This window comes from Marmota monax, unplaced genomic scaffold, assembly GCF_021218885.2.
Source record: "Marmota monax isolate L192 unplaced genomic scaffold, Marmota_monax_Labrador192_F-V1.1 WCK01_AAM20220418_F8-fsc00057, whole genome shotgun sequence".
Classification (NCBI taxonomy): Eukaryota; Metazoa; Chordata; class Mammalia; order Rodentia; family Sciuridae; genus Marmota; species Marmota monax.
Window position 1 is genome coordinate 12,134,592 of NW_026693933.1, and position 14,959 is coordinate 12,149,550.

At 35.0% G+C, this 14,959-nt stretch overlaps 1 protein-coding gene across 1 annotated transcript in view; it reads right to left on the reverse strand.

Annotated features, from left to right (window-relative positions):
- Nucleotides 1-14,546, reverse strand: part of Skap2 (src kinase associated phosphoprotein 2) — a gene marked incomplete at its 5' end in the record, with an annotated part of 54,451 nt that extends 39,905 nt beyond the window's left edge. Inside the window, 3 exon segments of the mRNA XM_046463586.1 lie at nucleotides 12,991-13,128; nucleotides 13,483-13,546; nucleotides 14,422-14,546. Of these exon segments, the coding sequence (XP_046319542.1) occupies nucleotides 12,991-13,128; nucleotides 13,483-13,546; nucleotides 14,422-14,546 (327 nt within the window).
- Nucleotides 14,547-14,959: the final 413 nt, after the last annotated feature.

The window sequence follows — 14,959 nt, forward strand, 5'->3', positions numbered from 1 at the left end:
TTTATTTGTTTTTATGTGATGCTGAGAATTGAACCCAGTGCTTCACCTGTGCTAGGCAAGTGCTCTCTCACTGAGCTACAACTCCAGCCCCTATGCTTAAGTCTTAAACAATATGGGGATAGAGGATATTTTTTTATGGGTGTAGATGACCTTCACCTTGACCCCCTAATTGGGTTAAGTTTCCAGGAAAACTGAGATGTCGGGTAATTTCAGGAGAAAAAGAGGCAGATCAGGGAAATAAGATGAGGTTATCTGGTGAATGAGTATAATAGACAATGTGAAATCAGGAGCAGGACTCACAAGCAGAGGTCTGTGGAAAGGAGTAAACTTAATTGAAAGAAAAGATGTGGAGAAGGGAAATGGGGATTAAACTATGCCATGGTTGGTATTAGGAGTGAATAAAGTGAATCTTGACCACAGCCTTCCTCTTTTTCTAGGCCTGTCCATGGCTCCTCTATGTCCACAGAATCACACAGTAGCTTGAGAGATCATTTTTAAATATTTTCCCAGCATTTATCCAACCATTGGCTATTAACCTCCTTTTACCATACTTGAAGCTGCTTATGCAACTTTTCATATCTGAGATTATTTTTACACAAAACATTCACCATTTGCTTACTGGTTACATTAAGTTCTGCGATATCTATCTTTGCAGATGTCAGCTTTTCAAAGTCTTCATTATGATCCTGTGCTCTTTAGATCTACATTACCTATGACCCTTAATGAATGAGTGGGAGCTAAAGGAACATGTCATTTCCTGGGAAATGTCTGGCTTAAGATGACTGGCACTCCATGGGGAGCTAGGAGCTCAGTTGGTCCTGTTGCTCACAGTACATGATCTATCTTTAATGGTACAAAATGTTGATGATATTAGAGCTTTTCATCACTCAATGTATTACGTTTCATAACCTTATTTATTAGAGACTATGCTCACTGGAATGGTAATGTTAGATTTTAATGAAGTTCTACTTCAATTCACCATCGATAATACAATGTTTAGTAATTCTTTTGGGATTCTTCAATAATTGATGTATTATTAAGAAAACAATCACCATAGAGAAGATTTCTCTTAATTTGACTGATGGGATTTTCTAATTTTGCACTACTCAGGTATTAGTTATTGAATTCTTAGGAGCAAAGTATTAGTACTGAATTCTTGGGTACTTATGTAAAGGATATGCCAAGAAATAAAAGATTTGAATCTTTAGGGGCTTGTAAATATAATCAAGATAAGTTATAATGATCTACCCATTTGCTTTCTTGCCAAATAATCACATGAAAAGTGAAATTTGTAAAAAAGGAGATATCAATATTAAAAATGGTCATAAAGTCCTAAGAGGTTAATTCTCAGATGAATGGTGCTGCCAAAGTTTAGAGAGGCAGAGGTCACTTCATGCTGGGATGTGCACAAGAGGCTTTTCTGGGGAGTTGGGATTTGATCTATGAAAGTGGGAAGAATCTGGCTAGAAACTGAACAAGAGCATTCCATGAAGATAGGAAGGTGTGACCAAAAATGTGAGGTTTTAAAAGGATGGAATGCCTGCAGGAGAACAAAGAACTAATTAGCTTGTTGAAACAGAAGAATGCTGTATTTATACTAATAATATAGAATGGTATAATAAATACACAGATCTATACGGGTATCTTTATTGTTGCTGATGTGGTGACTATAAAGGTTCCACAGAGGTGTGAACACACAACATTACACTTTAAAATTGCCAAAAGTGATACAAATTTTAATCAGCTTTTTTTTCAAAATAGTTAGATTTCATAAACCTGATTGTATAATTAAATTATGGCATATTTGAGGACAGGTGCTATTTACCCACCATCATAGCATCTATACTATACCTTATAAATAGTAACATAGATTAGAAAAAAAAAACAGTAGTGATGGTCATGGACAGTGTGGATGGAAAAACAAAAAAAACAACCTGTTTTATCCATAATTATTGGGATTTATGTCCTTGAACTAATTCTTTAACTCAGCACACTGATTTAGAATAAGGCACCAAGATAAATCACAGTGCAGGATCAAGGATTAGTGAAAGTTCAGTCTGTCTGGAGCATCAAGGGTTTGAGCAGCAGACTGGAATTTGGCCTGGCCAGTGAGTTTGAACTTGGTCCACTCGGGATTAGGGATCCAAAAAAGTTACTAAACAAAGGATTAATATGAACATGCTATATATTCTAAGATCAATCTCTTGGTATTGTGTAGAATGGATCAGGTTTGGTTGAAGAAAAAGAAATAGATACAGCCTCAGGAAGTGGGGAGAGCACTCAGGAACACTTGTTGATCCAGGTGAGAAATCAATAAACTTGAGTGAATGGACAGCCAGAGATGGATGATATCTTGGAAGCAGGATCAGTAATAACTGGTAACTGATCTGATTGGGGGAAGTGAGGTGACCAAGGAAGGAGTCAGGATGGGTTTAAGGTTCTTTAATTTTTTTTTTTAAATCTGGAATGACTACTGATTCTATTAACAGAAATAGAAAATAAAGTAGAAAGCTGTATTTGTAAGGAAGATGGTGAGTCTGATCTTAAATATGAGTATGACATGATAGCATATAGTTACTTGAAATGAGGCCAGAGCTCAGAGGAGAGGCCCAATGTGAAGATGAGATATGGTCAGTATGCCATCTTCCTAGTGTCTTTTTAACATATGTGCCAGTGCATGTTTACTTGATGGCTAAGAACAAGGTGATTCTTACCAAATTTCTATTGAGAGACAATAAACTATTGGTTAAGCGAACTTGACCTCCAGAGTCAGAATGCCTAGGTTGGAATTCCAACTCTGCCATTTCCCAGTTTATGACTCTATGTAAGTTGAGTCTTTCTGTGCCTCAGTTTCCTTACCCATAAAACAGAAATAGTAATAGTACTGATACCATAAAGTATATAAATTATTAAGTGAGATAATACTTAGGAAAGTACCTGGCACATACAGCACATAATAAGGGTTAACCCTTACCATTAAAATTATCATCATATTATCTTATGCTCTTTTGATGAGCTAGCTTCCCAGTGAAGATCTTCTACTTTGCTCTAATGTATGCATCTACATGTAGTGGTACTTGAAGGTATAAAGTTGCCCAGAGAAAGAACGTATAAAAAGAGAAAGAGCTTTCCAAATACAAAATCTTCATCACATTAAAGCACATCATAATAAACGGTATTTGATGTATGTGGGAAATCTCACGTCATTGTACACATGAGCCTCACTTTAAAAATTCAGTGCAGGTTTTTCAAAGTGTCAAGTATACACACGGGGCTGTGATTCTGTCCTACAAGGTCTTGCTTTACCTGGCTCCAGCGTCCCTTCCCAATCTCAGTTTAACCTCTCTCTGCCTCGCAGCTATGCTATCTGTCTGTGTCCTGAACACTCCAGCATTGTCCAGCCTCGGTGCCCTGGCAGTTGGTGTTCTGTGCCTGAAAAGAATTTGCTTGGCTTTTTTTTTTTTTTGCATTGAAATGTCACCTCTTCTCTGACTGCAGAATATAAAATGGTCACTCCTTCACCCATCATCCTCTTATCTTCCCTCACAGCACTTTCTACAATCTGTAATTATCTTAGTAGACACCACATCTGCCTTTTCATGCTTAAACTCCCAACACCAAAAACAGATTCTGGCATGCTTTCAATAAATATTCATTGGATGAATGAAATACATAATAATAAGACTCTCTGATGTGAAGAATAATAAGAACCTAAGGCAAAATAGAAACAAAAAGTTTCATTAAAGAAATAAAGAATATACTGGAAAATGAATAATTTGAAATAATCAGAATCAGAAAGCATTAGGAAATCTAACATGCTGAGATGTTTATGTACAAATATTAAACGTACCAAGAAAACAAACGGGGAAGGCAACAGGAGGACCAAAGGGGTGGCCAGAAAGGCTAAATTTCCAGAGATCAAGGTGAGACGCAGGACTAGTGATTGGGGGGCGTACTGGTGACTTCTGCAGGAGCTGGTTTAGTTAGGGATCAGGACAGAAAACCAAACTACCAGGGGTTCGTGAGTGAGCAGGAAAAGAGAGGAGACAGGGCACAAAGAGAGCTCCCAAGACTGTGTGTGCTAAAGAAAGCAAAGTGAGGTTGTAGTTCTGTGAACTGTGATCACGAAAGTGGAAAGAGGTCCAGACAAGCAGGTAGGGGATTCAGGATCTGGTTCAAAGACAGCTTGAGAATGCCACTCGGACTCTGCAACTTAATCTCCTCGTTCTTCTATGAGAAAACATTTTCTAGCCCATCTCAACTTCTGGATAAGGAACAAAGGGGCCAATAGATAATAAGTAACTATAAGGAGCTGTCGTTTCCTTGTAAGAATTCTAATGAAGTTCTAAGAAAGAGGAACAGATCTATGAAATAATGTTTTCTTTGAAACAAAATCAAGGTAAAATTTCACTTAGGCTTAATTGAGTTAGATTGGATTTTTTCCCACTTTGTTGAAAGCTTTGCACCACTCAACTGAGTACTTGTGAGGCCAGATATGAAGAGTGCTTATATTTATCACTGACATTTTGTTGAACTTGTCCATTCTTATTAATCTTTGCTTTAAAGTAAGCAGCCAAGTACTCTTAGGAAGTTGATATTCCCAGCTGACCTATCTGCAGAAATAGTGAAGCTTGATACTCTCCTGCTGCAGTCTGTCTTTAGAGATGTATGTATTTGCGCATGGGTGTGTGTGCACATACACACACGCGCTTGTGTATCTAGGACCTAAAAAAGCAATTAAATTTTTGTGAAGCTACCTCAAATTTTATCATATTCTGTCTTCCAAAAACATGCAGGAGTTAAAAGCAAAAGTCAGCTATGATTTGTTTATTCTGCTTGGGAGGCAAATCATATCTGCAGAATGAAGACTCCAGTTAAAATGTCTGATATGAAGGTAGTGAGAAGCTGGGCCTTTGAACTAATTGTTGAGGTTTCTTGGTGGCAAATGATATTAAGTTTTGTTCTGACACAAAACCTGCAGTGTGGATATCTGACCTTCTGGCACAGTGTTAGGATTGAAGAATATAAGGTTCACAAGAAAAATCTTAATAGTCCAGCCCCATTAGTGTAATTTTTCTTCTTGCTTTATAAATATCAACATTTTTGTCTGATTAGTGGGTGACATTTGTTAACCTTCTGCTTCAGATGTTTCAATACATATTCTGGTTCTCCAAGCAATATAAATATATGTATCTAAAATTTAGAATTCAGAGGATAAATAATCCAAACCATCAATAATTTCTAGTGAATCTATTGGGTTCTTTAAAAAAGCAAGTCTGATCCTTTTTTGGTAGGGTCCTTTTCTCTTGGTAAAGTTTCTATGTCCTTCTTTTCTCTCTACACATTCTTAGTGCACTTACAGTTTGCTTTCCAGATTGCTCTCTCGTATCCAGTTCTTGGGTGATTAATTCTCCCATTTGGCTTATTCATCACTGTAACCCCCCTAAATACAGTTTAAAGCACAATGCCAAAAGTTTTTATCTGTACTATTTTCATTCTCTTTCAGAACTACACATTTTGACATTTCCACTGCAATTTTTTTTCTTTTAGCTCATGAGCTATTTAGGAGTTTACTTTTTAGCCTCCAAACATAGGGATATTGAGGTATTTTTAATTTTCTTAATAGAGTTGTCTCATAATGAAATTTCATTGTAAAGAATATAGTCTGTATGATAAAGGTTCACTGAAATTTGTTAGGATTTGTGATTTATGTGCCGTCAGTTTCCATGATTATTCTAATGTGTACTGAAAGAACAGAAATTCTCCACTATTTGTAAGGCTGACTTTATATGTTTTTAAATATATTAGACCAAGGTCACTAATTTTGTGGTTAAAATCTTCCATATTCTTACTAATGCTTTGCTTCCTTGGTCTACCAGGCTCTAAAAGTGGTATGTTAAAATTTCCTACTATGACTGAGGATTTCAAATTTGTTTTCAAGTCTTTGTATTATTGATTTAAAGCTTATATTTTATATTACTGATTTAAAGCTTATTTTTTTACAGATATTATGTAGTATTTTATAATCTTACCATTGTTATGTCTTAAAGTACAGGATTGCTATAGTAGCTTTCTATAGAAAGGATTGTCTGAAATATTTATTTCCCTTTCCTTGCTTTGAAAATTTCTATGTGGTTTTTATTTCAGGTCTAACTGCTCTAAGAAGAGTACTTCTAGATTTAAAAAAATGCCCAATGTGATAATTTCTTTTAATAGATTGACATAATCAAGTTACATGTATTATAATTACTTTTTATAGTAAGTCTTATATTTTTATCATATTTTCTCTTTGCTCCTTTATTTCCCATCCCCTGCCTTCTTTGGGGTTAAAAAAATTCTTATGTAGTCACTTTTAATATCCCTTCTATTGCTTTGGGTAACTTAAAATTGCATTTTTAGTTCTATTTTTAAGTTGTGAATTTTTAAAATGCAATTCCTACTTCTACATTTCCCAACAAGGACAAAAGCTACTACTCATTTCTTCTTTTCTCCTTCCTCCTAAATAGGACAGTATTTGAAAGCTTTTATTACCTATGCCTCCATCTTATTCTATGTAACTTTTTAATTGTTGGCTGAATTGAGTTAAAATCAGGCTCATTTAGAAATAAGCAATAGATGAAGTTACTGATTCACTTTACCTGTTTGTATGTTTACTACTGTTTCTTGCACCCGTCTTCTGTGTTTACTCTTCTGGCTGAAACACATAGTCAGGGGTGGAGCTGGGATTCAAAATGATGTACATTTCCCTGCTAAGTCCCTGCTCTAGATCTATGACCTACTAGTCATAGACAGAGTGAAAGGTATTCTGGGTGTATGGGTGGGGGAAGTAGAGGTAAGACGGAGTGGAGAGGAAGAGGGAAGTGGATAATGGCTTGAAAGAAAGTGTGATGACTATAAGACACAGGCTAGTTTTGAAACTATCTGCTGGAGCACAGGATTCCTATGCCAGAGAAGCGAAACAGCAAATTCATGAGACATGAATACAGTATGTATACATAAGATATAAATAAACATGAAGGATTAGAGGTAGTAAGTCAAGGCATGGGACAGAAAGGGGTAGCGACACCCTTTCGAGGCCTGTGTAAGGATGGTGAAGTAGATACAAAGCCTGACACACAGTAAGTGCTCAAGAAAATTTATGAACTAAAGGAAATTAAAGCAAGGAAGAAAAGAAGGATGGAAACAGAAAAAGGTGAAGAAAGTGAAGAAAATAGGTGAATGAGGAAAGACAAAGTAATAAGAAAGTAGGAAGAAAACCAAAGGAAAAAAATTTTAAAAGGGCAGAAGAAAGTAAATACAAGGAAAGATATCATTTTGCTTATTTGTGTTTATGTATTTGTATATTTTTAATAGGCAAAAGAAAAAAGACAAAGATTCATATCATACAGTTAGCAATGTTTACTTGGGTAAAGGCAACTTCCATTTTTTTCTTTTATGCTCATCAGCAATACTTAGTTTTTTTCTGGTATGTACTGGTTTAAAATTTAAAAACAGGTATATAGAGACAACTGTTTTTAAATACAGATATATTTTTAAATATAGACATGTACATATCTAAAAATAAAGACTTGACAATAACAAAAAAGACATGAACATAGAGTCATAAACAAGTAGCTTCTGTGGCTTGCAAAGTCCACTCAAGTGTGTGACCCTCTTCATGGAGCAGCTTCTGTGACTCCCAGGCCACCTCCAAGGGCAGAGGACCACCTCGAGTGAACTGAAGAGCTAGTCTCTTCAGTTCCCATAAAGAGTTTCAGTTCTTCTATAGCGACCTGCCAAATCCCAGGTAGCCCTGGACCTTCTTAGCCTTGTATTCCCCCAGGATGCCTGATTCCCTTTATTTTACCTCATTTTTTATATTTTTGGTTTTGGGGACTGAACTCAGGGTCACTAGACCACCGAGTCCACATTCCTAGCCCTATTTTGTATTTTACTAAGAGATAGGGTCTCACTGAGTTGCCTGGTACCTCGCTTTTGCTGAGGCTGGCTTTGAACTCTCGATCCTCCTGCCACAGCCTCCCTAGGCACTGGGATTACAGGCGAGTGCCACCACACCTGGCCTGACTCCCTTTAGTTAAGGTCCAGTCCTTTGTCCACACGTGGGTCTTTCCCCGTCAGCCTCAAAAAAAATCAACCCTATCCTAATAGTATACACCAAGTATCCAAACACCTACCATGTCAAAATAAATAAATAAACAAACAAACAAACCAAAGAAAGACAGTAGCTTGTAAGAATAGAGAAAATGCTTCCCTACTTTTCTTTTTGTTTGCCTTTGTGGCCACCTTGGATTTTTTTCACTTCCCTAAGATAGACAGAACTTCAACACTGTCTTGAAGGAAATGGTGACAGGTAGGTCCAGCTGTTCTTTTATAACCTAGAAACATTCTATGTAAACTTTGTTTTATGTATGTAAGAAAACCTACATTATATCCATAAAATGAATAAACTCTTATCTGGAGCTTGGGTTATGAATCTGTATAACTGAAGAGATATGGATTAAAATGTGATAAACAAAAAGTTTCACAACCTCAGCCCTACTGACATTTTGGGTCAGATAATTCTTTGTTTATTATAGCTGCATCCCTGGCCTCTATCCACTAGATGTTTATAACGCAGGTGCAAGCACACACAAACATACCCTAGTTGGAACTATCAAAAATGTCTCCAAACATTGTCAAATGTATCCTGGGAGCCAAAAATCTTCCCTGGGTAAGGACTACAGCTTGCAAAATGGGTCATTTTATCTCTCTACCAATGGAAATATGTATTTTTCATGCATACAGGTTTTTTGAGGTTTAGAATGTATTAATATCATCTCTTGTAATGAAAATAATTTTGTTTGCAATGCCAGTGGCAAAGTAGAGAAAAGCTATGTGACAAGCAAAATCATATTCTGAAATAGGTAACATAAAGAACACTAAAAACACAGCTACATTCAGCAAAGATAAAAATATAAACATAGTATATGCATGCATTGACCCTTAAGTTATGAATATTTTCCCTATTTTTAAAATAACTTCAGATAACCCTCAGCAGAGTTTGGAACTGAAACTATCCAAAAATTTTACTCCAAACTAGTTATACATTTGGGAAAAAATATTTACCATACTATATATTTGGATACAATCTCACCATAAAAACTTTATAATTCAGTACCATTGTTTAAGAAAAAATGCTGGCAGGCTGCCTGTACTAACAATATTAAAATGTTGAATATATGTGTTTCTGTGAAGGTTAACAGACAATTTCCATTGTATCCCAAAAAAGGAATGAGAAAAACTGGTGAAGTTAGAACCTACTATCATAACAATGTTAATACCGGATACCAGATCCCTATTACCTTGACATCTACTTAGTAATGTGAATGATAATTATTCAGGAGGAAAATAAAGCTAAAATATATTTTGAGGCTTTGTAACCATTCTGATTAAATTTGCATTTGTGCCCACCTGCTGGAAATTACTTCAAATTTAAGTTACTCAAACACTATTCTTTTTCATGTACATATAATAGTTTCATTGAAAAAAAGCTATAGCTGCATTTTACTTTTTATTCCATTTTAGATATATATGACTGGACTGAATACATTTAAGTGTAACTGAATAACCAAAGGATAAAAACATTCTTTTCTAGCTCAGATAGGTCAATCTGTCATTGTAATAAAAAAAATGAATTCACACTTAAAAAAAATAGGTTAATGGAATAGAAATTTGTCTTCCTGCTTTCTGCTGCCCTCTCTCCTCCAGCCCACTGTGCCAGAAGACATTTCAAGTGCAATTCCCCTGAAAGCTGTAGATTTAATAGGCTAATGGGTGGTTACTACTCTTGTTACCAGGATGATTCTATTCCACCTCTATCTACAAAAATCTTTTTGTTGGTGGTGCTTCTACACAATTACCTGCCATTAAAGTGCATGTGTTGTGGTGGTGGTGGTGGGGCGGGGGGGGGGTGCGGGAATCCAGTGACATAGTCACTAGAAGAACAAGCTGGACTGATTTCTGTAACAATTTCCCAAGTATTTCTTCCCATTTTCAGAATTAAAAATCAGACAAAAATGCTTCTCTATAGTTTTGATGAAAAAATGAGCAATAAATTGTGAAATGCTAAGCCAAATGAACTCATTACTGTGTTACAAAATAATTTAACACACACCAATATATTAGCTGTGCAATCAAAAATATAGTGATATCACAATATATACAAACCCAATTGGCTTATGCTAATAAGTAATAAAACATAAAAGATTCCAAAGCATTGGGGTCTTTGAAGAAAAGCCAAATACCTTCACCACTCCCCAGAAATACCATTTCCTCAACCCTTCTGACATATATATAAATTCCCTAAGCACAAAGAAATCCAGAATTTATTTTTATTCTTTTATGAAGTTAGTTAAAAATTAATGAACAAGAAATTAAAGTGAAGGTGTTGTAATAAAGTTAGAATATTCTAACTGAAAAACAATTACAATGAAACTATTTACACTCCCATGGAATTATAGACATTTTTCAAGGGATATTTTGCAATACAATTTTTTAAACAATGTTTTCTTCTTCTTACTCTTGAGACTTAAACACTGAAGGTTTACTTCATTTTTTTAAAATACACTTATTAAAGTAAGATTTGACTTTCCCAGAAAAAGAGCTTTATCATTTAAAGTAGCGTGTTGACTGCTTAGATTTTTCTTCCAATACATCTGTGTAGGCCTCATCTTTCAACTAAGAGGATAAGTTTTCAATAATATGAAATTGACAGAAAATTGTGTTGGAATGGTAGTAGTATTTAATTCTGGGAACTGAACCAGTGAGACTTCACAGATACATAGATCTTTGTACAGAACTGGAAAAATATCAACAGTTTGTCCATGGGCTCTATGTTTTTCTATTTTTACAGTTCTTATCACCTTCGCCTCAAAATTAAATTAAAACTTCACAGAAATGAAAGCAGTAAGTTTCAATTCTTATCCTGAAAGAATTTTTTTTAATTAAAAAAAGTTACTTTCCTAGTTGTAGATACTTAAATAAACAAAAACTCTTAACTGTGAAATAACTTTAGGGGCTTCCCTACAAAAAATCCCCTCTGTAGCGGCTGGCTCAGACTTGACAAACTCGCTGAAGTGTGCAGATGTTGAAGTGGCTCTGGGTTACACTGGGGAAGAAAGAAGCACCAGACATTCCACAGCTGCCTCCAAGAGCTCCCTTCCCAGGGGCACAGTTGCAGGCTCTATCAAGCTCAATCACTTTGTACAGCAACTGGGGATCCCAGCCAGGGGCAAAGAAATCCCAGAGCAGCTTAAATTTCCCCCAGTACCACAGCAAGAAGTAACACTACTTAGAGTAACCAGTTATTTCCAACAATTATGTGGCCTTAGGCCAAAAAAGAATGAGAAAGAACAGCTGTTGTTAGAGAAGATGTTTCATAGTTTTATATTTCAAGCTACTTACAGGAGATCTTCCTAGGGTCTTTATTATGGAAAAAAACTATGAATAGTTGATCTTTATTCTTGATGGATTTTTTTTTTCTTCAGGTAGTAGGGAGAGAATAGTCAAGTTGAAGAATCATAGAATTTTACAGTTAATTCAATAATTATAATACAGTGACCATAGGGCTTTAAAGGGATGGAATGTATATGACAGTAATATCATTTCAAAGGTACTACACTCTTCCGTTTTACCTATCTCATGAGTTCTCTCAAATATTTTGAAGACTAAAATAACTATTAATGAAATGGTGTGACTAAAAATAAACAGCCAAAGAATATTCTTTGCTACATAAGGTAACTGATGCCATGGCAGATGTCATTTCCTTAGGATGACCAGAAAGGGAGAGCTATAATGAAAAGCTCCACCAAATATAGAAATATTCAAGCACTGTGCTAAATTACACTTACGCCTCCCAATGATATTATCCCCATTTTATAGATGAAGAAATTAACTTATAAGATCATTGAACCAATAAATGATACAGCCCAGAATTTAAATTTTTTTACTCTAAAGTCCATGATCTTGTTATTAGGATTTTACTGACTGTGTTGCAATGGCACTTATACGTTAATTCAGAACATCTTAAGTAATTTTCAAATCAATTTAAAAGGTGTGTATCATGTCATTCAATTGTTCTAGTCAAGAGAAAAATAGCTTCTCTACATGAGATATTAGTTAAATCTCACCTTTTGCTTATGATTCCTTTTTCTTCTCTACTACTGACTTTTTAATGGTCAGAAAAATGGCATTTCAACTTAGAGGGTTAATGCTAATAAATTCCCCAAATGTTGTTATATCCTAATAATCCTAAATTTCAGATGCCTATCTTTTTTGTTTTAGGTTGATTCTCAAAATTGTAAGTGGATTAGCCAGTAGGTCATTCTGTGTCACACAACAGATACTGAGGCATCTGAACACTACACCAGGCCTGAGAATTTACAGTAAGAAACCTTTCATTTCATATTGATGCTAAAAATATCAGTAAAGAAGACTTCAAGCCTCAAAAGGCCTGTGTTTATAGCTCATCAGCATTCCTTCAAAACAATGGGACACACTACAGCAAGGAGGAAGAAGAGGCAGAAGTTGATGACATATGGGGTGTGCATGGAACTTCTGGTTAATGGAAGTTCCAAGATGTATAAATAAAAAATGATGTGTGAGTTGGTGGAAAAAACTGTAAGGCAAGTCAATTTTTTAATTAAAAAATTATGTAGCATAAACAATGCTAATGAGCCAAAAGTCCTAAGAGATTAGGACTGTATCTGCTTCATTTTAATGTTCCATTCACTTTTTGTAAGCAAACATCCACTCGCTTGAAATACCTCAAGCAGAACCCTTTATGTAAATTAGGGTTTTGAAGATTTTCTTTGTCCTTGTTCCTAATAGCTCACCATTTTCTACTCAAGTGTCAACTTGATGACAAATTACACACACACACACACACACACACACACACACATGTGCAAAAAGAGCCCAAATATCTTAAATGAATCACCAGATAATAAATACCTGGAAGTTCCTCATAAATTTCATCGTCTATTGGCTGCCCACTTGTTGGTGGGTTGCTGATTGGTAGAGGATGCTCAACGTCATCATATAATTCTCCTTTTTCATCATAGTCCTCAGGAATAATATCAGATTCCATATCTAAAAAATGTTTCACGAAGCAAATTTTAAAGGGATGCAAAAGAGGCTTTATAAATTAAATTTCCTAAATAAACACAATCCTAAAAAGTGACAGTAATATTTTATGCATACTCTTCTTCATTTAAAACATTTTTCAAGTTGATCATTTTGTACATATGTGATTTTAAAGTTGCCAACTGGCACTTATGGAAAAGATGTTTTTATATATCTAAAGCAAATAGTCTATATATTAAACCAGTCATGTTCCCTTTATCATTCTCATTGAAGTCAATAAGCTTTTGTATATGAAAACCAAAACTACTCAGTTTTTTAGTATTTTAAGACCAGGATTACATGTTCAATTGATGCTCTTACCTTGTAATACAAATTTCAGCTGCTGTACCCATTCCTCAGCATCTTTGGGAGAAGCTGCTGTAAACTAATAAAAGAACCAACAATAAGAACACAAATCACCACCGTAGAAATGAAAAGTATGTCGCATTCTTATCATTTCTTTAAGACCATTAGTAATTCTTTTCATGTCTAGTGGTACTTTTCTTGCAAGGATGCTTCTTATAATGTACAGTTAATTTTGACAAATTTACGTAATTGAAGCAGAGGATGATGGATTTGAAACTCTGATCAGCAGCTGGCAGCTGTGCAGGAAAAAAAGCTGCTTCTCTTCATCAATGTCAAAGACAGAACTGATGAACAAAATTTGCCCTTGACAATTAGAAGACACCCATGAATTTCTTTAGACTGCTGGGTATAGTTTTCTTAAAAATGTTCTTGTCAGATTCCAACACACTACCTGACAACTTAATTAACTGGCTTTCAACTGCAATCTCAGATATTTAAAACTTATTAAACATACATTCCATATTGATGCCTAGCTGATAGCTCTTGAATTGCAGAGCTGATACATGTCTTTATCTTCATTTTCTCCCACACCCCTAAGCAATACAATATGCATTACCACTCTAATATTTTTCCTTTGATAATTTCACTCTTTCTGCTATGTAATTCTTTTAGGAAATCATACAGCTCTATTAAAATAAGATATAAAATGCTACATGTAAAGCAATTGATAAATTATATATTCACTTCCTCCTTTTCAAGAAGATATCACTTGAAGTAATCTGAATTTTTTAAAATGTATTTTCTCTTATATGAATGTCCAATGTACAAAAACCAGTATTTTTTTATTATTACTAACATGTTAGTGAGCGCTGTTTTAACAAACTGTTAATGTCTCTATAAATGAAACTAGAACATCTTATCAACTTAATTTCAAGGCAACACAAAAACTCCAACCTGATAGATCCGTTTATCAGGAGCAGAGATTTCAAAGCAGCAATCTTTCTTTGCATCCTTCCTAAGAGTGTTATTCATTCTGACGTCATAGCCATCTATTGCAAATTCACCTTTCTGTTGTTTGTCTGTTGAAGATAAAACCACAGTTAGAATTTCACTTACTACAGCAAATATAAATGTTCAGTCAATTTTCTTTTATATAGATTTTCTTTGTCAACTCTTAGAAGAGAGTAATTTTGGTCATATTGTTTTAGTAATGTAATGCTTAAATAACATTTCTACATATCATTTTTAATTCTAAAATACAGATATACTGGAGACAATTGCATCTAAAAAGGATATCTATGGGAACCAGAGATTGTGGTCTTGTTCATGAAGTGTGGATATAAGACCCTTGTATATAGGGAATATATAAGAACTAGAACTTAGAACTTGCTAGACAAACCCACTACCAACTCTGGCTCTTTCAGATTTAGAAAGTCAATGGAAAACTTGTCTAGTTGAAACTTTCTGGGTTTCATTAACCATTACCTCCTGT